At 41.7% G+C, this 25235-nt stretch overlaps 1 protein-coding gene across 1 annotated transcript; it reads left to right on the plus strand.

The window, feature by feature from the left end:
- Positions 1-5: 5 nt before the first annotated feature.
- Positions 6-3300, plus strand: FZD1 (frizzled class receptor 1; the record flags this gene model as incomplete). The annotated part of the gene is made up of 1 exon (XM_019530702.1): positions 6-3300. A coding segment is annotated over one exon (1104 nt), but the record flags the coding sequence as incomplete, so codon positions are not given.
- Positions 3301-25235: the final 21935 nt, after the last annotated feature.

A 25235-nucleotide genomic window follows, 5' to 3' on the forward strand; every position in this document is an offset into this window, starting at 1 on the left:
CCTGCCCGCGGGCCCTCAAGGTGCCCGCCTACCTCAACTACCGCTTCCTGGGCGAGAAGGACTGCGGCGCCCCCTGCGAGCCCGGCCGCCTCTACGGCCTCATGTACTTCGGGCCCGAGGAGCTGCGTTTCGCCCGCACCTGGATCGGCATCTGGTCGGTGCTGTGCTGCGCCTCCACGCTCTTCACCGTGCTCACCTACCTGGTGGACATGAAGCGCTTCAGCTACCCCGAGCGGCCCATCATCTTCCTGTCGGGCTGCTACACGGCCGTGGCCGTGGCCTACATCGCCGGCTTCCTGCTGGAGGAGCGCGTGGTGTGCAACGAGCGCTTCGCTGAGGACGGCTCGCGCACGGTGGCGCAGGGCACCAAGCGGGAGGGCTGCACCATCCTCTTCATGATGCTTTACTTCTTCGGCATGGCCAGCTCCATCTGGTGGGTCATCCTCTCGCTCACCTGGTTCCTGGCAGCTGGCATGAAGTGGGGCCACGAGGCCATCGAGGCCAACTCGCAGTACTTCCACCTGGCCGCCTGGGCTGTGCCTGCCATCAAGACCATCACCATCCTGGCCTTGGGGCAGGTGGACGGCGACGTGCTCAGCGGTGTCTGCTTTGTGGGCATCAATAACGTGGATGCCCTGCGCGGCTTCGTCCTGGCCCCCTTGTTCGTCTACCTGTTCATCGGCACCTCCTTCCTGCTGGCTGGCTTTGTGTCGCTCTTCCGCATCCGGACCATCATGAAGCATGATGGCACCAAGACAGAGAAGCTGGAGAAGCTGATGGTGAGGATTGGGATCTTCAGTGTCCTCTACACGGTGCCTGCCACCATCGTCATCGCCTGCTATTTTTATGAGCAAGCCTTTAGGGAACAGTGGGAAAGGAGCTGGGTCACCCAGAGCTGTAAGAGCTATGCCATTCCCTGCCCCAACAACCACAGCAGCCACCACCCGCCCATGAGTCCTGACTTCACTGTCTTCATGATCAAGTATCTCATGACCTTAATCGTGGGCATCACCTCAGGCTTCTGGATCTGGTCTGGCAAAACGCTCAATTCCTGGAGGAAGTTCTATACTAGACTCACCAACAGCAAGCAGGGGGAAACCACCGTGTGAAGCCCAGCCCCACCCGGCTGAGGGAAACCTTGTGCCTCAAAGGTGGGTGAGGGACCTGTATCCAGCTTGCCATGTGGCCACCATCCTAGCTGGGATGGGGGGAAATGCTTGCACAACAGTCAGACTTTCTGGACTGCTAACAGCATTTCCAGCCTACAGGGAACTGAGAGAAGAGAGGCAGGTGGGGAAACCCCTAAGCTGGGACAGACTGACTCTTTCTCTTTCTCCCTCTCTCTCTTTTTCTGTCTCCTGTTGGAACTGAACATACTGTGTCCTTTGGGGAGAGGGTTGTAAATAGTCTCTGTAAGATTTTGTAAGTATATTTGTACTGTATTTAAATTGCAAAGATCTCTCACTTTTTTTAATTATTTAGGACATTTTAAAGCCATTTACAGATCCCCCCCCACACCCCCAAATCTACACACACTTTAAAAAAAAAATGGTATTGGATTTTATTTTCTAGTGCAGGATTGAATTCTTTTTTTAAAAAAAAATCCCTCTCTTCGCCCCCAAACAGGTTGGCTGATTTGCTTGGAGTTTTAGTTGCATGAACAGCAGGGCCTGCACTGAGGTTGCTGCAGCTGTGCAAAGGCCCCTCCAGACCCAGGCAACATCCTGATCCCAACCTGCTACCTAGGTATGGGGAGGTGGAGAAGATCACCTGTCATGATCCTGCCCCACATGCAGGGGGACAGTTGTCTATCTCTTATCAATTGTGTCCTGAGGGAAGAGAGGAGAAAGCAGCGATTTGCTGCTTTTCTACCAGCTCTGCATGGTAGAAGAGAGGATGAGAGCAGAGGAGCTGATCCCTGCTGCCCATGAATAACTGTATGGTCTCCTTGTCTTGCTGACTCCCCAAAGACATTCAGTACCAGTCACCCAACTGTCAGGGGAAGGGGCGGGAGAAGTGGGAGGACCATTTTGGTTCTGTCCCAAACCGTGCCTCACCTCTGGGGCCACAGCAGCAGAATAAACAACTTTCTGCCAAGGTTTTGGATTAGGTGTGTTTGGAGTGGGGAGGGGGTTGGCTGCCTTCTGTTTTGGGGGAGTGGGGTTTCTCTCTTTTAAAAAAAAATTATTTAACTGTAGCTAAAGGAGAATTGTGGCTTTTTAATGGTCAAGATCAGAGGTCTTAACGCCACCTGAACCTGTAGCAGGTCTGGCTTAAAAATGAGGACATGGACATTAAACTTTCCCTATAAAGTTATATTTTAACCCCCACCCCCCCAAAAGGTAAAAGCAAGAGGTGACTGGTCTGGGTGATCTGTTGGCTGTCACCGTCACAAAAAGTTTAGCATTGTGTGGAAGAAAGAGGCTGAGAATAGTTCTACTCTTGATTCTAATTGTGTGCTCAGTTTTAGCCATCTGCTTCGGCAGTGGGTAAGCTTGTGTATGTTTATGATAATATTATTCTGGTAATGAAACCGCTGAGGGAGAACTACCTGGAATGCTTTGTTGAGATGCTGATATTTGCTTAGATTAACAGACAGCTCAATATAAACAGGATCAGGAAATATGAGCTGAGTAAAAATAGTTCTATCAGAATGAAATGCAGCATTCAGATTTTTAAGAATTAAAACTATAAATTGACTTTCCAGTTTCAAAATGTTTAAAAACATTAACTCTCCCTCGAATTCTGGTTTGTTATGTGTTTGTTGTTATGAAGGAAGGAAGGAAGGATGCTTTAGATTACTCGGAGGGAAAAATGGTTAAACAATCTGGTGGGCTATGAGACCTTAAGGGACCTCTACCTTTTTTTAGCACAGTAATTACACTGCATACTGTGGAGGTAAGAAGGCATGCGTGCAATATGTCTACTATCTCATATTGCTCCTGGATAAGTGTGAGGGGACAGGGTTAAACGGGTTTAAACAAGATGCATCAAATATAACTCTTGACAGATTCATTTTAATATTTAGTCCTCTGTATGAAAAACAGCAGAATGCTACATGCTACACTCCTGACTGTATTGTTATAACTTTTTATATAACAAGCACCTGTATTAGGTTCATAAATGTTATCTATGGCTCCCATACCCTGAAATGCAAAGTTATTTGAATTCGGTATGCATTTATTTCTGTTCATTATCACAAGATCATCTATATTTATAGAGGAATAGAAATTTATATATATTAAATACCATATTTTTAATTTCTCTGAAATAAATTGAGGTTTTGTACAAAACCATCTTGTCCTTTTGCATATTCCTGACAGTGATTCAGTGTATGTAGTATGAAAGCAACACACACACATTTACAGAACATATGGTTTTTTTAACCGGGTTTACGGTACAAGACTATTCAGTTTAGGAATGCATTATGCAGTTTGATTTTTATGTCTATGCCAGTTCAGATTAATCCTTCAAAAGAAGTAATGTAAACTATTTAAGATGCATGATAGGATATGGTTGGTGGTCTGAAATCCAAGAAGAGATCTGCTGTGTGGCAAATATACCTGCTATGTTGCAATTTTTTTTCTTTTGCAAAGGAAAGGTTAAATTGGAAAAACGCCTTCAATATTGCTGTGGGGGAAAAGGAATGTTTCTTGATGCCTAATCATATTTCAGTTATGTTTCTAAAATATGAGCAGAATTCTTTTTTTTCAGAAAAATTAAGAAAGGAAATATTTTTGTTTTGCCTGAAATTTTTAAATTTTTTACTAACCCAGGTTATTTCATATGTTAATGGAAAATATGTCAATTAGATTTATGATAAACTATATACATGCTACAGTTTCTTACCAAAATATACTTTCTCACCCAAAGTATCTTTTTTGAGGCATGGTTTTGGAATAATTCTGAGTTTTTGATTTTTCATGTTTTCTAGGATGGCAAACTAGTATTGTGTTCCATTATATCAAATTCATTATAAATAAGGGATATATAGATACTTTTTGCCTGATTTCCCCCTCCCCAACAAAATAACATGTAATATGAAGGAAGCAAGACTTGGAAAATTATAGGAAAAATTTGACCTCATTTAGACCTAAAGATATGAGAATAGAATTTAAGCATGTTTCCTTTAATTTTAACAAGTATACTCTTCATTTTCTTAAACATGGCCTATATGCAATTCGAGTCTCTATTCTACCAATTAAAATTATACTGTTCAGTGTTCTGCCTTAATGGTCTAACCCAGAAACCATTCAACTTCACTTACAGTGCAGTGATTTAAGCCATTTTAACTAAAGCTGCATTTATTTATCTGTGATCTGTAGAAATTAGTGACAATGCAATTGTAATTTCTAGCTGAAATTAGAATTTTACTAATTCACATATTTAATGTGTACCTAAAATGGGTCTCACTACTTCTCAGATTTAATTGTTTAATTGTAGCACAGATGTTTTCACGTTTCATCATTCTTTGACAAAACATTCTGTAGTGTGTGCTTTAATTATTAGAACTCAAATTGTTTACCTAATACAAATGAGCAAGGCCCATTTTATTTATGCATTCCTGTTTTTGTTCTTCATCTGCATGCTCATTTGCAAAATTCAGTTATTCACAGTGGCCAGTCATTAGTGTTTTATTCATACTTTGGATATTTCAACTGTACTTATTGTCTGAAGTATTTAAGACTTCATAAAAAGTAATGTGTAATCTAGATTAAAGAGATATGAAGGTGCCTTTTGCATGAGCATATTAAAATAATAGCTAATACTGCACTGTAGTATAAAAACAAACACATCTGCTGTTCCATGGCTCTAGGGAATTCAGATAGGATTTCTGACGATACATTTTGTATAATTGGCATGTGATATTTATGAGGGGACCATATCGGGCAATAGAACAGTGTTGCAAAATTCTTATTTGTGCTTCAAAAAGAAGAAGATATAACAAATGCTTTGGTATGACAAAGTTTGATAACAAAATTTAACAGTATTTGTAAATGGCATTCTGTAATCAATAGCAATGCTTTTTCTTTTGGAAAGTAGCTGATTTAAAATGACAAGGCCCACACAAATGCACATATTCCTCTATATAGGGCAATATCACAATAACCCAGAAAACTGGGGATTACATCTTTTGCACATTGCAGTACCTAAGTTAAACCATTTCCTGTTTCCCTATCAAATCTAAGGACTTCTAACATGTTCATGTAAATTTTTCCCATAGTTATCAGTATAGGGTTAAGTTTAAAACAAATCAGTAGAAGGTTAATTTTAAAAGCTGCATTCATGTAGGCCTGAATTCTCTTGTAACACTGGGTTGTGCACTTCCGTTGTCTCTGTCATGATACCTGCTGCTGGGTGCAATTACAAGTTTCCTTCTCCAGATAAATGGCAATTGACATCTTTGACTTCTGGTTTAAATGTTCATTGGTGATTTTTTTTCCCCCCCTTGTATATTCCACATATTGAGAAGCTAACTCTGAAAGAGGCTGTTTTCTGCACTATCTACTCCTTTTTGAAAATAAATCCTGGCCTATGCCACTCCTCCTGTCCTTAAATGGCAACATGAGGTACTTGCTCATACTGAGTAATAGTTTACTTTCCAGGGAAGCTCACTTGTCCTCTTGGAATATGGCACCATCTGCTATAAAAAAAATCTATATCTGTATCTGTCCATAAATATGATATCTACAGCACAGTTTTATCCAAGACTGTGTAAGCCTGCTCATCTTGAACTACCATACTTTTTAACTAACTTCATGCTGTTTGAAAGAGCTCTTACATTACTGATGGCACTGTCTAAGAATGTTTGAACTTGAGAACATAACTTTCCCTTCACAATATTGTATGGGACCTGAAATAGATACTTGAAGACTTCAATTCGTCTGAAGAAGTATTAAAAGTCTAAAAAAAAGTAAGCTAGAAAAGTAGAGAAACGAAGGTGTGGCTATCATTTCATCCTTAACTCACCCTCTAGTGTTCAGATACTGTAACTGCAGTATGCTTAGTAGGTAACATCACTGAATATGCTAAGACTGCTGTGATGATAGCTGGTGATTGCTGATCAATGCACGCTGATGCAATGCATTGGCATGATGTAGTCTTGACTATGAATATCTTCACTTTGGGGTTTTAAAACTATTAATTTTGTACCGTTTATTATTTGTACCCACAGCTCCAATTAGGATTAGAACCCCATTGAGCTGAATACCATGCAAGCACAGAAAGACCCTCCGCTTCTTAGAGATTACAGTGTAAAACCATGCCTTGCCTGCCTATGATCCTTGTGAAGATACTTGTGCACATTTCTTTCAGGAACTTGTTCTTCTCCCCTGGAACCATCTCACAGGCAAAGTTCATCAGTCAAGTTTATGCGTAAATGATCTAAATAAAAGAAAGGACAGAAATCTTTCTCTCTCAAAGACTGTCCCTTCCTATCTTACAAGTGTTTACAGTACAGAAGTGTGACTACAGTAAAACATTTTTTGATGTTCTTTATCAGTTTAAGTATGCTAACATTTGTTTTATAAATGGATAAACAAATGTAAGAAACAAAGCTAGTGACTTAATGGATAGAGATTCCTCCCCCCCCCGCCCACCTCTCCAGACTGCTTTCTTTTTAAAGCTGAGCTAAATTTGGGGAAATTAAATGAGCTTTCAGAATGTCTAATACTTTGTGGGATTGAGCCCTTGATGTTTTATCTTTATGCACAAGATGCCTTGGGTTATCCCAACAACTGTATCATATCAGCCTAGATAACACTGACAGGAATGTCTTGTAGGTAAACAAAGAACAAATTCTTCCATCCTTAATTGCATTTATCTACAACAAACATTCATATTTTATACTCACTTGGAGCCCTGTCAGTTGGTGAAGCTATGTTAACTTGTAACCTGATAACTTTTAAATGAAGGTTTGAATAGCAAAACTTTAAAAGGAAGAGCAAGCTAGATTTGTGTCTTGCCCACAAGAAAGATTTGAAGAGACCAGTAAAACAAGTCTTAAGCAATATAACTCTATAGGTGTTAATTCTTAGCTAAAAGAAGACTAAAAGCAAAAACATTTTGAGAGTTTGATTGTAAGGACTGTTTTTTAAAAAGTACTTAGGGATTTTAGAAAAATGTTCTGATTCTGAAACATTGAGTTGCTTGTGAATTAGATCTCCACATGGTTAAATGTAATTTCCAGTGCAACCATATCAGAGAATCTTCCTCCACAGAGGGTCTAGCCCTTTTTTTCATTCAAATCAGCAGTGTTAACTTGCTTATCCTGAGACTAAACAAATAAACTATGTATTCTTGTCCTCCAGTCAGACAGCTTTTAAGAAGACTCACGTGCAAATAAATACCAGCAGAGAAGAATAGAATGCTGATGATTCAGTCACAGATGAGTCTTGGCATTTTTCAACCCATTTCAAGGTTTGGTTGCAGTGAGAGGAAGTGAAAAAATAATACAACTGCTATTATGTTTGAGTTTCTAAAGCACTACTGCAATTGGAATATAATTAAAAATCACTCTCCATATTAAGAATTTCACTTTTATGTAACGACTGAATATAGTAAAATAGTACACTGTTAACAAATACACAAACTATTTAATGGTGTAAAACTTAAAAATAACTGTTGTAGACATTTTACCTATCTGATTGCCCTTGTCAGTTGTGCTGAAATTAACTGCCTAGTGAATAGTTTCATTGATGATAAACTGCAAGGGCAAACAAGGCTCTATCTCTGTATACTTTGATAGTATTGTAAATTATGTAATCTTTTTTCATGTTACCATGATGTCATTATGCTCATTAGTGATTGCAAATAGTCTGTCAGTTCTAGCACAGATTTATTCACGCACATTACCTTATTGCATTTTAGATTTCAGATGTTGCACATATTGTAGGATGTCTTGATGACGGTCATAGAACAAGTCCAAGAGACCCTAAGCTGATATGCCTTTATATTGTTGCAGGTATTATCTTTAAAAAGAAAATATAACATCCTAACTATATATTGTACCTATTTGCATCTTAAATTGCAATGGCATATACACTAGTCACAGTACTGTGCCTTAGTGAGAGTGATATTAGGATTTGGAGGATAAGATTAGGATTTAAAATGACCTTGATAAACTAGAAAACTAGTATGGAATTAATTGCATGAAACTGAGTAAGGGACAGGGATGGAATAATCAAATGCTCAGATACAAACTGGGAAATGATAGCTGTACTACAGAAAAGGATTGGGGGTTACAGTGAATCACAAGCATAATAGGAGCCAATGGTGTTGTATTGCTAATGGTAATAGCCTACTGCATTGTATTAACAGGAGTGCCACATGCAAATCAGGGCAAGTGATTGGCCTGTATGAACTTAAAAAGCAGAGTCAATATATCTGAGGAGTTTATGTACAGGTTTAGACAGACAAGATCAGATCTGTCCTCCCTGACAACTTTCATATGATTGATTCATTGAGTGCTTCTACATCCTGGGGAATGGAAGATTTATAACCTCTAAAGGAGGGTATACCAATATTCCTGGAACAGTTTAGGGATGTGCTTTTGACAGAAACTACTCTGGAGGTATAGTGATCTAGCACATGTCACTGCCTGTCCTAGTTACATACTGTTTTTTTTTCCTCACCCACATAGGAAGGAGGGTATCCTGGCTGCTTTCATGCTCTGCATTCCATTAAGAGAAGTCACAGCTGGCCTGTCTTGTAGACCAAGGGTGGCCAGCCTGGGGAAACACCATGTATCTGGGTCCATGAAGGCAGTTTTCCTTAAGAGCCCGGGGGACAATTGTTCTGGTGTGCTTTTCCCTAGCTTGTCGCTGCAGCCATATGGCTCCCTAGCTTGCTCCTGAGGTGAAAGTTGGGGCATCTGAACCCCAAGTCTCTGGGCTTAGGCCTGCAGTAGGATGCCTGCCAAACAACGTTGGAAATATCTGAAGCCCCTGGTGGGGGTGGAGGATGTTTGCCAGTTGTAGGGTCACTTATAGTTCTGGACTGACTCATGGATTTGGACTTGATTTGGTTGATTTGGCTTAGAACATGAAAAATTTCTTTAAAAAAAAAGGGTGGCCAACCTGTGGCACAGGCAGCCTCCCTGTGTGGCATGCAATAGGTCAGGGAGGGGACAGGTAGCAGATAGTGCAGAAAGCAGAGGAGGAGAATGGGTGGGGAGCACAGAATAGTGAGTAGAAAGCAGAGCAGCAGATTGGGCAAAGGAAGGAAATCAGAGTGGCTTTTTGGAAAAGTGGGGCTAATTGCTAGCATGCCCACCAAAAAGCTTGGCCCCCACTGCTGCTTTGGAGGAGCAATATTTCTAGAATAGCTTATGGCTGCTTCTTGTGGTTAATTACATGAATGTGAGAGAGGATGGCAATCTTTATTTTCATTTGGGCAGAGAAATTGCCAGGGCCAGCTCTGGAGGAAGCTGCAATCAGCTTGTGCCACCACAGCATATTTGGCAGACTTTTGGTTGCTAATGGCCCCTTGGGAAACTTACTGCTGTTAGTTGTACCCACTAACCCCTATTATCTGTAGTTAAAGTTTCACTATTATAACCATTGGAAGAGTGTGATCCATCAGATGCCAATACAAGGCTGAAGAAGTAGACTAGTCTTACTGTGAGGTCATTAAAGCACTTTGAAAATGGGTTGAGGAAAGGAGACTTTTTGGCAGCTCCATTTGAACCAGCATGAAAAATAAGTGACTTGATCTGGAAATGAAATGTTCTGACAGCTCCTGCCACTCTCATCTTCTTAGTTTTAAATACAAGCACAAATACTTTCCTAAAACAACTGATCTTGAGTTAATACTAATTAAAGTAGAGGGATCAAATCAGCATTATCCACTTGCTCAGAATCAAAAAAGACTTATAAAGAGCTGATATATCAGTAATACTGGCATGATTTAAGAGCAAAAAGAAACATCAACTTCTACCTGATTTTGCTTTGGGAAACATGAGAATTTTATTTATTTATTTATATCATACATCAGTATAAAAGCACCTAGAATAACATGACTATGAGTAGGCTTCTCAAAATACTAATTTAGGTGTGCAAGTCTCATTGATGAGTAATCGGTTTCATGATCCTAAGTTGCAAAAATGGTTTTGAAAAATTTCACTATATGCTCTTTCCAGTGTGAACTGAACAAATTTGCTTCTGGTCAGCCCCTGGACCAGCGGGCCACAGGGGTGGGGATCTCCCCCAGTCCTGGTGCTGCTCAGTTCCCGGCTCCCTCCAGGAGCCAAGCAGCTCTAGGACAGGGTAGTTCTCTGCCCCAGCCTGTCCTGGCACTGCTCACTTTCTGCCTCTCCACAGGAGCTGGGAGCTGAGCAGTACCGGGACTGGGGAGCTCTCTACTTTCCTGCACTGTCAGGGGCTGGTCAGAAGCTGTCCCGCTTCTGGGGCTGCTCCCAGCCAGTCCCTGGCTGGGCAGGGAAATCCTCAAGTAGCCCAGGACTGGTCAGGAACTGTCCTGCTGGGCATGGGCCTTCTCCTCAGGTGCACAGGGCTGGGACAGCTCTGCAGTGGCAGCTGTCTCCTGGCCCCATGCACATCAGGGCCCCTCCCAATGTCCATGGGGCTAAGAGACAGCTGAAGCTGCAGCCAGCAAAGCTGCCCTGGCCCCATGTGCATCAGGGTCCTTCTCCCTGCCAGCCCCTGGGTTAGCCCTCTGGGGGAGCCTGGAGCTCCCCCTGGTTGCTGCAGGAGACCAGAGCAGGGTGGGAGCAGCCCTGTACCAGGCTGCTTCCTTTGGGAAGGCGTTCTGTACAGTTTCCTGAACAGGCTCCCAGGGAAGGCTTACTGCACAGTAAAATACTGCATGTGCTATTAGTGCTATAAAGGCTTGATGCGCAATAAAATACTGCACAGTAAGCCTTTATAGCATTAATAGCACGTATGGATGTGCCCTTAGAATAGAGAAACTAAAGTGGGCCTTTACCTTTTATCCTTCAGAACAAGGGCCTAGCTGATCCAATCCACTTCTGTTCATGGAAGGAGAGAATACCATCTGACCAATATGAAAAGAGCAGCTGCTTTTTGAAGTATCTTGGGCTGCTCCTGAAGAAGTCCTCATAGTAGCTAATATAGTTTAATACAGAATTAATTCCTCCACTGTGCCTGTTGTCCCAAGTAGGGCAAGGGTCAGTTAAAGATCAGAGTTTGTGGTTGAGCTTGCTCTGGCTGCATGACAACCATAAGATTTCAGTCTGGTTCCCCATGTCACATTCAGTCTGGTATTAGAAATCCCTCTCTTCAGAGGTGAACAGGAGGCAAACTCTGAAGTGAACTTTGCTGCTTTCCAGCTCACATTTTCTATGAAGAGTAGATAACTGAGCCTGCTGTGATTTAAGATCTTTGACATCAGGAGTGATGCTCTGGCCCCACTGAAGATAGTAGCAGAATTCCCACTGACTTCAGCGGGGAATGATCTCAGGCTCAAGATATACTAAAAATAGTATTTTTAAGTTTTTAAAAAATAGGTAGGGTCAAGGGTAACTTACATACCTCTCTTGTGAAAACAAATCCCAAGTCTAGTTAATTTAATTAAGCCCTAAAAGCCTCTCTAATGTTCTTTGGGTCCAGTTTATTCAGAATATGTGGTTGTCTTTCACTGGCAGACCATTTATCTAAACATCTGGGAATCTTCAGTACTACTGTCCTCCTACTTCCAAACAGAAAAAGGAGTTCAGCATTAGTATCTCTGAGACTATCAGCCTTAGGAAGAACATATTAAACTTGTGTCTGAAGCACTAACCATAATTTATTTATCTGAATTCACAGCCTTCCTAAGGCAAGCTGTCAAACCTAATTGATATGGGGCTACTTTTGTTCCTATACTGACCAATGACTAGAATGCAAAGAAGGGTCCCTCTGTCATTATGTATTGTTCCAGCTCTCTGTAAAAACAAAACAAAAAAAAGCCACATTTAATACTCAGAATATGAAAAGCTACTTTTCTTCCAGCAGGTCTGGAAATAACCTTCTGTTGCAGTCATTAACAAAACCGGTTGCTTCCATTAAGCCAATTTGGGAAGTGGGTGAGGTTGAGCTAATAAAGGCAACATGACTCGTGGAATTAATGCTTCAGGTTGACACCCATTTGAAATATTCATAAAGAATGACTCAGCTTGCCAGTGTGGCACCAATGGTGTGACTTGGCCCTGACAAACATTCAAGATACTGAGCCTTAGTGCAGGTTCATATGAAGGGCCCACTCTTGTCACTGAACTCAAAAGGAGCTTTGCTGCTAATTTCAAGGGGAGCAGAATGAGCTGCAATCTGAATGGAAGTATGTCCAGCGGGAAATCTTTTGCAAAATTAAAAAAAAGAGAAAAAAGCCAAAAAAATACTGTTGTATGTTGCCTCCCTCTGCTGCTTGACATTCTTGAATGGAACTGGAATGTAGAAACCAGGAATAATTATTGGGATTGTTAAGGTCCTGAATTTGTTTGTTCACAAATGCCCTCAGTGTCCATTGGCTTTGAAAGGCATCATGAATAATTGACATTTCCAGGTGCTCATCAGGATGAGGGTATTTATAAATGTTTTTCTTAAGAGTGTAGAACCCTGCCAAAAAGATTTGATTGAGCAATCATGGTTAGTAAGTATTATTAAAAAATGACATAAACAACAATGAAAACTGAAAATGGTATCATTAGCAGTGGTTATCTAACCCTATAATGATGTAACAGTAATCTCCCTCAATTATCTGTCAGAAGGAAAGAAGTTTGTGCATGAGTTTATATGGATAAGAACCATTTATTATTCTTCATGTTTTAGGTTGTCATTTCTTTTGCAAAGTGCCATTTTTCACTCTTCATAACTCAGCTGTCTTTCAGTTTCACAGTGTAAATAATGAGGAGTCATTTCTGTTTATGTCTTGTAATCTAATTTTTTTTTAAATCATTAATTTATGAATTCTATGGTCATGGTTCTACAGACTGCAGTAATTCGGGAGGCTGCAGAAGGGGTGCTGTGAGTGGAAGGGAGCGGGGTGCATGGGTTGCTAAAGCAGAGGCAGGGATGACCACGGATTCCAAGAGCTGGGGAGCGGGGTGTACCAATCTTACCTATGATGGGAAGCCCTAAACAGTGCTGGCTGTGCTGCTGCCACCACACACTCTTTTCTGGAGTTTGTGGCATGAGTATGTTTCTGGAGCATGGACTCCATAGGGTTTGGGGAAGAAAGAGATCATTCCAGTTTGATACTTGTGTATCTGTTTCCTTTGTGCCTTTGCTGGGAGTGGAGGTGATTTCTTATGAAGAAAGGCCCATATAATAAAAATGGATATCATACAACCAACTACTATCACTTGACAGCAAATGTTAAACAGATTAAACCTTTGGCTTAGAATGGGAAATGTCTTGACTAATCTTTTGATCGGTGACTGAACCTACAGCTGGGGGTGAGAAATCCCTTGTATGTTCTTTTTGTGGTTTCTTATATTGGGAGGTCAGTGATCCAGGTTCAGTTTTCTATTTCAGTGCTTTAGACCTAAGCTTTCCACACTCTTAAGTATGTGGAATAATCATCAAGCTATTGGCTATTTTGGATTCTCTCTCTCTCATTTTTCATGAAAAATGTCAAGCTACCCTGTGTTCCTCCTGATACCGAAAAAAAGAAAAAGAAAAAAAAGAAATGCTGTTTTCCTGGGGTGGAAGGCCAATTTCCCTCCTATCTCCAGTTTCAACACCTGACAGCTTAGACCTTTGGTTCATCTCTGTGTCTATGCACTCTATTCTAATTTTATCCCAGTGTCAACAGGAAGTCATAGATACTTGTGAAAGTTATGGAGATAAGCTATACATTTTCAGATAGTAAGTGACTGAAAGAACAAGCAAAAGATTTGGAGTCTTTAAATTAATACTAAATGTCTTTCCAAAGGATAAATTCTTGTACCACCACAAATTATTGTGTTTGATGCAGGAATTACTGGTGACATTCTCAGGCTTATTGTAGGCAGAAGGTCACATTAGATAACTCTAAATGTCCCTGCTGGTATTAAACTCTATCTATGAATTGCAGCTGCACTAATTTATCTGGGCCTCCAAATGCATTACCTGACGATTGGGAATTATCCCCGAAGTTTTTGCTTCTAACATGAGTGCCATTCCAGAATGTATAGCTGTACAGTTGTATAATGTACACTAACATCACTAGTGTTACCATGACAGGAGACTACACTATCACAAGGCTCAGGAAAGTAACAAAACAACACATTTCATTCAAGCAATGTTTCTCTCTTGGAATACTGAGCGTCAAGAGGTAAGTTTGTCTGTCACACAAATACTGTGACAATTCGTTAAGAAAGAAATGTGCTCTTCCAACATGCTTCTGCTTGAAAAGAATGATCTTAAACAGCCGTTAAAAATCATTGGCAAGCTCTACTGCATAACAAAATTCTTCATCCTTGCGTGTATTTCCTAGACCATTTTTTTATTGCAACTATCCTAATAGCTACTGAAATGCCCAGTTCAAGTTAACAATCTAGCCAGTAAGCTGCAGGGTCCTATTTTTTTTTATTCATTGAAAAACACTGACAAAACTGCAAACATATGTTTTTGCTGCTAAAGCTTAGTCTTATCACAGTTGGAAAATGTGGAAAATCAATTACATGCTTTGAATTACTCCCTTTACTGTTATAAAAGAATTTCTTCATTCTTTTAGGGTAGTGTACACTTCGTAACATCTACCACTAACAGGCTGTTAGGACTTTCTGCTAAATGAATACACTACAAGTAAACTAAACAGAAAGCCTGTGGAATGCTAAACATCTACTTTCTCTTCTGTTGTGGCTGTGCTGCAGCTTGGGAACTCTCAGCCTTGTTGCTACAACATCTGGACAACATTTGGGGCTGTCTCTTAAGTACACGGGTGTGCACCTCCGGTGAATTTTAACTTTCAACATCTCTCTGCCTCTAATCTATATTTAATGTTTCATGACTAGTAGTCAAAGAAACTTCAACTAAATATCAGGTTGGAATGAAAATGATCCTTGGGAAAACATTCATTTTCAGCATTCGCCAGCAAAGTATCTGCGACAGAGATGTTCCCTGGAGATTTGTAGCCCATTCTCTTGCAGTAATAATAATTAAGACTCATGATTACTGTGCCCACATAATCAAAGATCGCTTCATAAAATGTACTTCCTAAGGGGAAGAATTCTCTGTTCCTAACTGGATGTCAGTCATAGGGATCAGCACCCCCAGGGATCCTGAGTCTTTTGCTTGCCCTTTTCATTACAGTGTTGTTAGCATTGTGTTACTTCATATTCTTCTCAATGCAAATGAGTAGGTAATCATGTGTAAATCGTGCCCTCCAGAAGGCACATGTGGTGAGTTTTTTTCCCCAAATCTACCACAGGGATTTCTCACATGGAACATAATTACATCTCTGCCATATGGGCTCATTTATATTCTATTACAGGTTAAGCTAATACGACTCAGAAATATGCTAAAAATACCTCAAAGTATTATGAGCACTGTCAAAACACTTGTCATTTCTTGCTCGCCTGTTTGATTGCTAGTGACTTTATATTTATTTAGGAATCTGTAGAGCCAAGAAACTCTCGAAAAAGCAAAATAAGGTCAGTGCTGTGGTGTCCAGTTTGCAATCAGGATAGTAATTCTCTCCAATGCTGTGCTCCTCAGATTTGTGGCGTATGATGATAAAAATGAAAAACCTCTAAGACATATTTACCTGAAGCACTGCCTTTGTAGATATTAGGTTTCCCTGGAGGAGCAGAATACAGGTTTCAGATGTGTAGTTTTGTCATTATCAGACTCTATCATGTCTCTGTTTGATGCAATTACTTTGTCTTGAAAAAGAAATATCTACAGTTTATACAGAGTAAAAATACAACCAACATATTTGTTCACCTCAGAAAAGCTTTTTCAGAAGCAATGGTAAATTGTCACTTCTTAAAAGCACTGTGTTAATATAGGACTAGGTCAGTAGTAAATACTTAAATAATGTAATATAGAAAAATTTAAGTATTATTTTTTAAAATCACGTTCTATCTCATCTATTTCTTTCTGAAAACATTTTCTCACTGATTTCTAAAAATTATGTCACAGACGTACAGGGGTGAAATGGTAGTCCACTGAAGTCAACATTAGTAGGTCCAGTATTTCACTGCTACGTTTTATCTTTATCATTGAAAGTTAGTAGCATGAATCTGAGCTCATATACTAGCTTCATTCCACTCTGATTTCAACAGTGTTATACCACTACATGTAAAAACTTTAATGCATTAATTTCCAGCAGCTGTGCACTGATGCAACCTCTGAAACCAAGTACAAGTGGAAGCCATCACCATCATACAAACACCTCCCTAGCCTGCATGCAGATGTTGCAGAAATGAAAAAAACGTGCTTTACGCTGAGCCCAGTGCATGCCCAGATGAGGCCATGGATTAGTTGGATCTGGCTCACCTGCCAGCTATATAGAGTGGGTGCTCTAGTGGGGCTTTTTGGGTGCTCTTATCTAATAGCTGATTAAATCAGCTTTAGCTAAAAGCACCAACAAACCGTGCTGAAATGCCTGATCTATACAGACACTGCAGAGCTGGGTTGAAGTAACACACTGCTTCTTCCAGTAAAGTGCAGTTTTAGAGGGGGGGCAGTGTTTAATGACTGCAAGCAGCCAAAGTTTCTAGGCTCTGACAGAGACTGAAACTCAATATGTTCTCTCCATTTTAAAAACTGAATACTGACTTCATTTTCAAGCTTCTTGGATTTTTACAGAGGGCTAGCTAGATATTTATAGTCCTTCACAAATATTTGGGTGGGGAAACAAACAGCCACACCTAAATGATGCCCTAGGCTTTCAAGATTTCATAAATAAGGCAGGAGAGGAAGTGGCAGACTGTTGTGCAAATTTAGGAGGAGTAAGTCAAAGAATGGTGGAGGACTAGATTGGGCTCTTTACTTTCTCCTTCACCCAAAGCCTTGCAAAACCAGTGTTTGGCTTTAGTTGCTAAAGAGATATGCCCTGAGAACTGTGGAGAGGATGTGAGTACAGCAAGTGATTGAGGGTTGCCAAGGACTGTAAGGTAGGTTGCGGCTGACATTTTGTAAAGTGTTTAGAGGTTCTCCCCAAGCGACAAGTTCTATATGGATGTAAAATAGTATTACTAGAACTAGTCAAATACTTGACAACATTTTGATGTTTTCTTGGTTTTTAAAATAGGGTGGTCAATGTTTTCTAAAAATTCAGTTCAACAACAAAAACTAGTTGTGAAAACCTTTTTGCATTTTTCAACTAGTGCTTCTTACTACTGACTTGAGGTTCCCTTTCCAGGACCTCCACTCAGCATAGAACTTAGGCAGCTAGCTGACATTGGTCACATCTACACCCACACTTTACTGTGGAGTAGACTAATTAGCTGTGAAGTAAAGCATCACCATCTACATGTGTTGGGGACAGTACTATTTTACACAAGGGTAATTTACTGCGATTAAATACACCTGTAGACATTGACCACAGGCATAAATGTCAGCCCAGGCAGCCAGGGGCCAGACTCATTCCTGGTACCTAGCCACATAGCTCTGCACTTTCAGCACCCTTGTGCTTCAGACAACCCCTCTGCTGCCCAACGCTGCCACCTGGAGCCTGAGGCTGATCCCCCATGATCCCTGCCAGTCTGGGCCTGTTTTACCTCGGCTCAAACTGCTGCTTTCCAAGGTGCATGTGTAGATACTGTGCCTGGGAGTAGTTTACCCTGGTTCAGAGTGTTTCAGAGTTTATTGTTTTGTATTAATTGCTCATATAGATACATCCATTAAGTACAATAACAATCTCTTGAAGTAAAATACCTAAGTATTTTGTTGAATCCTGACCTGTGATTGAGCAATAGACTCAGACATATACCTGAAGTGCAAGCACCTTCAACTCCCATTCACTTCAAATGATTCCTGAACATACAGCTGTGGGAGTTCAGAATGCCTGGCACCTTGAGGAATTAGCTGAAGCTCTAGGTTTTTTTGGTCAGAGTAGAGCATTCAAGCAGTGATTAACTCTAGACATGAAGAGTTTTCAGCTTTGTCCTTTCTAAAATAAATGGACTTTTCAGGTCGGATACATACTTCTTATCTAAGAAAAATATTATTCCAGTCCTGTCTTTTCTTGCAGACAGCAGCCGAATTGATGGCTAAGCAACTTTTGTCATAAAGAAGACATTAAGAAAAATAGGCTGTCTTCTGAAAAATTTCTGCTCCAGAAAAGCAGTTACTGGAAAACAGGGAAACAAAGAAAAACAAATCTCTGAATTGCTTTGCTGAAGCTATTTGATTTTTTTTTATTCAGTTCCAAATATATTTGATAATAGAAAAAGTTGATATGATTTCTTCTGCAGTCTATCAGCCCGAAGCTGAAGTATTCCCAACCAGCTCCCAGATAGCAAATCCGAGCTTAGGTGTGCAAATGCCAGTTGTGATATGTTTATATTTGGCAGAAGTAAATTCTGTGCCCTTGTGTGAAAATTTGCCACTCAATAGTTACATTAATATTTTTGAATGATTCACCTATGAGAGACATATCTGAGCTCATAAATACCTTGGATCTTCTTCATTTGTTGTTGTCACGCAGTTGTTGTCATTTTAATTCTTATTGCTACATAAATCTAAAAGCCTTTGCTGTGTAATGATAATATCAAGCTATGTGAAATACCATGTAAACAATTACAATTTATGTAATTGGTTTGGCTAATACAGGACATCTGGTTTTCAAGCTGGTATAGATGATCTCTGCTTTAGTTCCTATACAAATCAGTTCAGAATATCATGTTCACTGTCTATTAAATGTCAGATGGGTTAATAATACTGCAGGACTTAACAATGATGCTGGACTTAACATAATCATAAACCAGAGGAACTTTGAAATATGAGAGGACACCTTTGGGTTTAGTTCCCCATTTCACTTCTGTTTATTTTAAAATAATATTGTCTCAAAGCAGGGCTGTCCAGCTTCTAAGCAGCCAAGGGCTGCATGCTGCCTGGGCTGCATCAGTGTGAACCATGAACTTCTAGGCCACATGCCCACCCTAGCTTCATCCTCAACTCCCCACCTTGGGCTTCCCCACAGCACCATACCATACAGGCACCCAGGGGTGCAGGCTCCCCAGCTACCATGGGTTGTGCTGCGTTGTTTTTCCATGCACCACCCCTTGGCACAGGAGCAAAAAGTGCAAGCCAAAGGAGGGGTGGTGGGGCTGGAAACTCCAGCTGCTCCTGTAGCCAAATTGATGGTGGGAGTGGCATATGGGTGGGATCACAGGCTGCCATTTGGACAGCCCTGTCCTAAAAAAAAGCATATTGCCTAACAGTGGAAGGCCTACTCATTTTGGTGAGTACTTACCTACAGGAATAATTCCACTGAAACTAATAATAAAAGATCCATGGTGTGCACAGGGATACAGTCTGCTGGAGAGTACTTTGATACTTTATCTCAGTGGTGTTCATCCTCTAACCCCACAGATGGGATCTGGCCCATGGACTGGCACCACAGCACTCATCCAGCCTGTGGGGACAGATAGGTTTACTACCACTGCTTTATCTGTGTTTGCAATAGCTACCTGAGGGATATGGACATCCAGATCCCAGTAGAAACTTAGCAATGGTTTCTGATTCTGATTTCTGATTTATAGTGGTATAAATCAGGAATGGTTAAATCACTGGAGTTTGTGACAGGCTTCATAACCACAATACCAGCCTATGGGTGTGACCTGTGGCTAGGTAAGCTCAAAAGGTGAAAATCCTGTGGAGGCTTGGAGGTTTTTACCTCAGATAGTGAACATCAAGGGTACCAGCGTCTGGTCCCACTTCTTGGGGTTCCCCTGTATGCATTACTTAGCATCAGCTTTAAGGTGCAGTTGAACTGCTCATCCAACCTGTTAGTCTAGGGATGATAGACTGACATCTTGAGGTGCTTTATCCAGAGTACCTTTCAAACTCCCATTGCCCTGGCCATAAAATTTGTGGCTTGATCTGTCAGAATTTCTTTAGGTATCCCCACCCTTGCTATCCATTTAAGCAGTTCATCTATGATCTTTGGGGCCATCATTGAGCAGAATGGTATGCCTTCTGGGAAATGGATTGCGTAGAACATACTGATAACCTGTGCTGCTCTTTGGAAAGGGGCCAGTGATATCCATAGTGATTCATTCAAATGGCTTTTCCACAATGGGCATGGGAATCATGGGAGCTATGGGGGGTATATATCAATTATGGACACCTGGCACACTGAGAATGTTTCACAGTAGTGCTGGACCTCCTTATAATCCTCCGGTGAAAAGAACTGCTGCAACAGGTGGGCCTCCTTTTGGCCCTGCCTAGGTGGCTGCTCATGGGCCCGTTGTGTGCCGTCTGACTAGGAGGGCCCTGTAATATTGTGGCACTAGGAATTGGGATCTCCTGTCCTGGCCCATTCCCCTTAGCAATAAAGTACAAGAGGTCATTTTTTACCCCAAAATGTGAGACCTGGGTGGCCTGGGCTGGTCATAGCCGTTTGTCATTATACCACGCTAAGCCTTCATCATACGTATGCTGGAATGCAGGGTTGTTAAGCTGGTCTACCTGAAATGGTCAAGAGCCAATGACGTCCTTCAGGTTGAGGGGGTCCCACACATCTTCTGTGAATCCATCTAGCAGTCCTGTATCTTTGTCCTGAGTAATCTGTGTGAGGGTGGTCTACAGCACCTCTGTTAAGTACAGCCAGTTGCAGCCAAGTAGCACGCGGAACGTAGGTCACGTGAGATTCCGATGGGTATTTTTGTAAGTCCTACCAAGAACTATAACTGGCAACTGACATCGTTCATAGGTCTGCTGCCTGCCGTGCACGCAGACCAGTGTTTTGCCTGTGGTTGGAGTGCCTGCCTGTGCGGGTAAGGGAGTCATATGGACTAGGGTCTGCACACATCCAGTGTCTACCATGGCTATAAGAGTGCACCCCCCAATCTAGGTGTCCATGATGGGCCTAGCATGGTACAGTTTGGGGCAAGCATAACTGAAGCTACAATCCATATTTTCAATCCCACTCTTGCCCACCCTTGGCTCCGTATAGCAGTGTGGGAACCCCCGGCCTGTGCTATGATGAGGGAATCTGGTGGGGCAGCACCAGGTTAGGTGTCCAATGGTGTCACACCAGTTATACCTGTAGTCATGGGAGGCCATCCCTGGCTTGATGTCCTGTCCTGTCTTACCAGATGGTCTGCAGCCCTTGGCCATGGGCTGGTTCCTCAACTGTTCCCCCATAAGCCTCAGCAATCTAGACAACCTAGACAAGGGATGAGGCCTGATGTTGCCACACCCACTTCTGGGCCATTTCATCTAAGTCCCAGATGAACTGCTTAAGAATGACCATCTCAAACAGCATTTTGATATCTTTTAACCTCAATATCTTTTAACAATTGTGCCAACAGCCGGGGTCACTGATGATTTTTGATCTTTTTTGGCTTGGAGCTGTTGCCAGTAATGCTCCAGGGATATCTCCAGTCAGTACAATATGGCATCTTTGACTGTTTGATAGTCCATGACCTCTGTGTGCAAGAGCATGCAGGATGTGGCTTAGGCCCAGCCTGTTAGGAGTGGCCCCAGCTGAGTGGCCCACCAGCCCATGTCCCAGCTTGCCACCATGTCCAGGCATTCAAACAATTGTAGGTAGCCTTCAGGGTCATCCTCTTTGACCATCCTGGGCATATGGAAACGCTTTGGTGCCTGCCTCCAGCCACTTGGGCTTTGGCTAGCTGCTCTTCCAAGTCTTGCTGCTAGGAGAACAAGGTGCCATGGGCCTCCATGTCCCAGAACTTCACTTGTGTGAGCTTCTGTAACAGCTGCAGGATCATCCCCTGTATTGCTGCCAAGTTTCGTCTGGCCTCATAGCTTCCGTCTCATCCATGGCTGATCAGTTCATGGTTCACAGTCACCGGTAACCACCATTTGCCTTGTTTTCCCAGCCAATGCACCAGTGTGATAGGCTCATGACCTATGGGTGTGTCCCACCTCCTGGGCCATGTTGCACCTAGGTCTATTCACCTGCCATAACTTGTTGTTATACTTGGTTTTACTCCCCAGAAATGATGCTCAGTGGTTCCTGTAGGGACCCAGGGCAACTCTGTTGGCATATCTTCTGTGGGCCTCCTCCTCCCCAATAACCCACCCCTTTCTGCTTGGGTGTTTAGAATCAGCCTGGATGATGTGGTGACGAGGCCTTCTCTTGCGTTAAGGCCCGGTGATGATGATAGCTGCAGGGGGTCTGGCTGCGGTTCTGTAGGTTTGTGACAATTACAACATAATGGTAATTCAACTAAAATAGCTCAGATGACACAGTGGGCGGGGCAGTGATGCTCCTGTGTTGAGTGCTTTCCTTCAGTGTGTGGGTGTCCAAATGCCCAGCACACCCTTCTCCCACAGACTATTAAGTTAGTGATGCCCCTGGTCTGGATTCTACCCAGCTAGTTATGCTAATGCTGTGACACATGCCACACTGGTCCTGCATTATACTCATGGTTCCACAAATCCCTCATTGGGGCACTCTGGGTTAATGGACACTTGGCTGGGTGCAAGGGGGACTCCGTGCAAGGGGGACTCTGTGTCAGGTTTTCTCCTTGGTAGGCTCTGGCGGTGCCCAGTGGGCTGCCCTCTCTCAGTTCTAGCTTAACTGCATATTCCTGTGGGGGTCATTGTGGATACTGGAGAGTGGTGTTGGGCCTGGGCTGCGTGGCCCACTATCTGTGGAAATCAAGCTGGCACCTGGTCAGATCCCCAGTGCCCCATGGCTGATCAGGGCTTCCAGGGTTTTTCCAGGGAACCTAGACATGGGAAGAACAACCAGCCTCTTGCCAGCTATGTAGCACACATCTGGGTCCTCCCCAGATGCTTCAACAGCAGGATAGGCATGTGTTGCCCCTCTGGGTGTGCTGGCCCTGAAAAGATGTGCCAGGTCCTTTCCAGCCACAGGGAGAGCTTCCAGCTCTGTTGCTGGCACTCCCATGTGTTCCACCCCCAGCTCCACTTCTGGGCTTGCTTTAAGCCTGGAGTCTTTGGGTGCTGGACCAACTGGTGGAGCTCCTTGTGGCTACTTAGTGCCAGCCAGCTTACCTGCAAATGGGCCATGTGGTTGCCAGCACCGTGGTGAGTAGGGCTGGAGCCTGTCACAGAGTTGTTCAACTTTAAAACTGATATGAAATCAAATCTGAGTCAATTGATTTCACTGGAGTAAGCTCCTTCAGTACTCCTATTCAAGGTGTACATAAGAGAGACAAGATTTTTTCGTATTATCTTTTACAAGTTGGACTAAGTGTTTTATTGCACTAAGTGGGAGAATTGTTAGACAAGCTTTCAGGTATTGAATGCCCTTCCTCAGGTCACTTTATACGTAACATTAATTTTAAGCTGCACAAATATCATCCATTGCAAATATTAACGTAATTAAACAAGCATTTAGAAAATAAGAGTATTCATCATGTTTACCTTGGGTCCAACTTTGGATAGTATAATACGTATCTTGTAAAATGTCATAGGCTTCTACTACCCTTATGTTTATAATTGCAGTGTGCTCCTTTTAAAGTTGATGGTTATTAACACACTTCATTGTAATCTTCCGTATATAAGTCTATAATGAATATTGCTGCATATATATTTCAGTATAAACTGTTTAGGTGCATTTCAAAAAACAGTTATAATAACAAAGTTTCTTGATAAGGAAACTACTGTTAGGCAATGTGAATGTCAAAGATATATTGCTAAAATTGTATGGCATAAAGCGCATATTGTATGGCAAAGATCACTGTCAGAGACAGGATGGAAATAAAACCAGAATCATCATGGTAGCACAACAGCAGAGTTGTGATCTGGAGCTTGCAACTACCTGAGGGCAGTTCTGTGTTTGGAGACTGAATTCCTGCTTTTCTTGGTGGGTGAAAAGTAGGATTTTTTCCTCCTCCTGGCCATATTTAGAATCAATGTTAAAATATGCAATGCTACTAACCTCCTTTGGGAGGAGAGAACACCGGGCAGAGTTGGTGTTTAAAATAAATATTTTAAAGAAAATTCCTCTCAAATGAGGAGTTGTTCTGTGATTTCAGCATTCAGGTTTTGTAGTAGAGGAAGGATCTTCTGGTGATTTCCCAGGAATGGGAGACAGATGATCTGAATTTTGTGTATGGTAAGAATAAAGACCTCAAGTATGACCTCTCACACATCACATAACTTCTCTTTACTTCAGATTTTGTAGAACAATGGTTATGAAATATAACTAACATTTGTAAGGTTCTTTGAGACCCTCTGGGGAAGGATGCGACAGAAATGCAAAGTGATACCGTAATATTAGTGCATATATTTATATAATATATGCACAGAAAATATATGTGACAATAAACACACATAAAATATTATATTACATGTAAAATAACTGTTAGTATTAAGATTCCAAATGAAGCACTCAGATGTTAGGAAAGGCTCCCTTGTGACTGGCATAATGATAAAGTGCTTATGCTTTTAAATTACATGTGCATGTGCTGTTTTTAACACCAATCCTAGTACAAAGGGGACAGATTCTTGTGTTTTCTTCTCATAGCTCAAGGTGTGAACATAAGGCCGTCCTTATTTCCTGTACACTATTCTAAAGATGGAATTACTTTTCTCATCTACTACTGTTGTAGTAAAGTCCTTCACAATTATTATGGTAGTGTAAGGGTGATGTTGTAATTATGATGGTCCATAAATTATGCAAGAGGCAAGGATTTCTTAGGGTGATATCTTTTATTGGACCAACTGTACAGCTGGGATAGAATTAGACAAGCTTCAGAATGCAAGACATCTGTCTTCAAGTCTGACCAGAACAAGCCAAGCCCAGAATAGTCTATATCTCTCACAATTATTAATGACTTATGTGAACAATGCCACTATTTGCTGAGGGGAAGGTCATATCCTAGTTTTACAGATCGGGAAGCAAAGCACAGAGAGATGAAGTTCAAAATGATTCCCTGATTTTGGGTGTTCAATTTCAGCTTAACTGTTCAGAGTACTTGCCACTGGCTGTGTCTACATGAGACACTGTAATGTAAAGTAGCATAGTTTATTGCACAGTAAGCATACATTTCTACATGCACACAAGCTTATTGTGCAGTAAATTTTGCTACTCATGAGTAAATTTGCTACTTGCATTTGCAGGACAACAAGTTATTGCTCAGTAACGCACATGTAGATATCAACTGGGAGCAGATTTGCCAC

The sequence above is a fragment of the Crocodylus porosus genome, unplaced genomic scaffold (assembly GCF_001723895.1).
Source record: "Crocodylus porosus isolate Cpor-Errol unplaced genomic scaffold, CroPor_comp1, whole genome shotgun sequence".
NCBI lineage: Eukaryota > Metazoa > Chordata > Crocodylia > Crocodylidae > Crocodylus > Crocodylus porosus.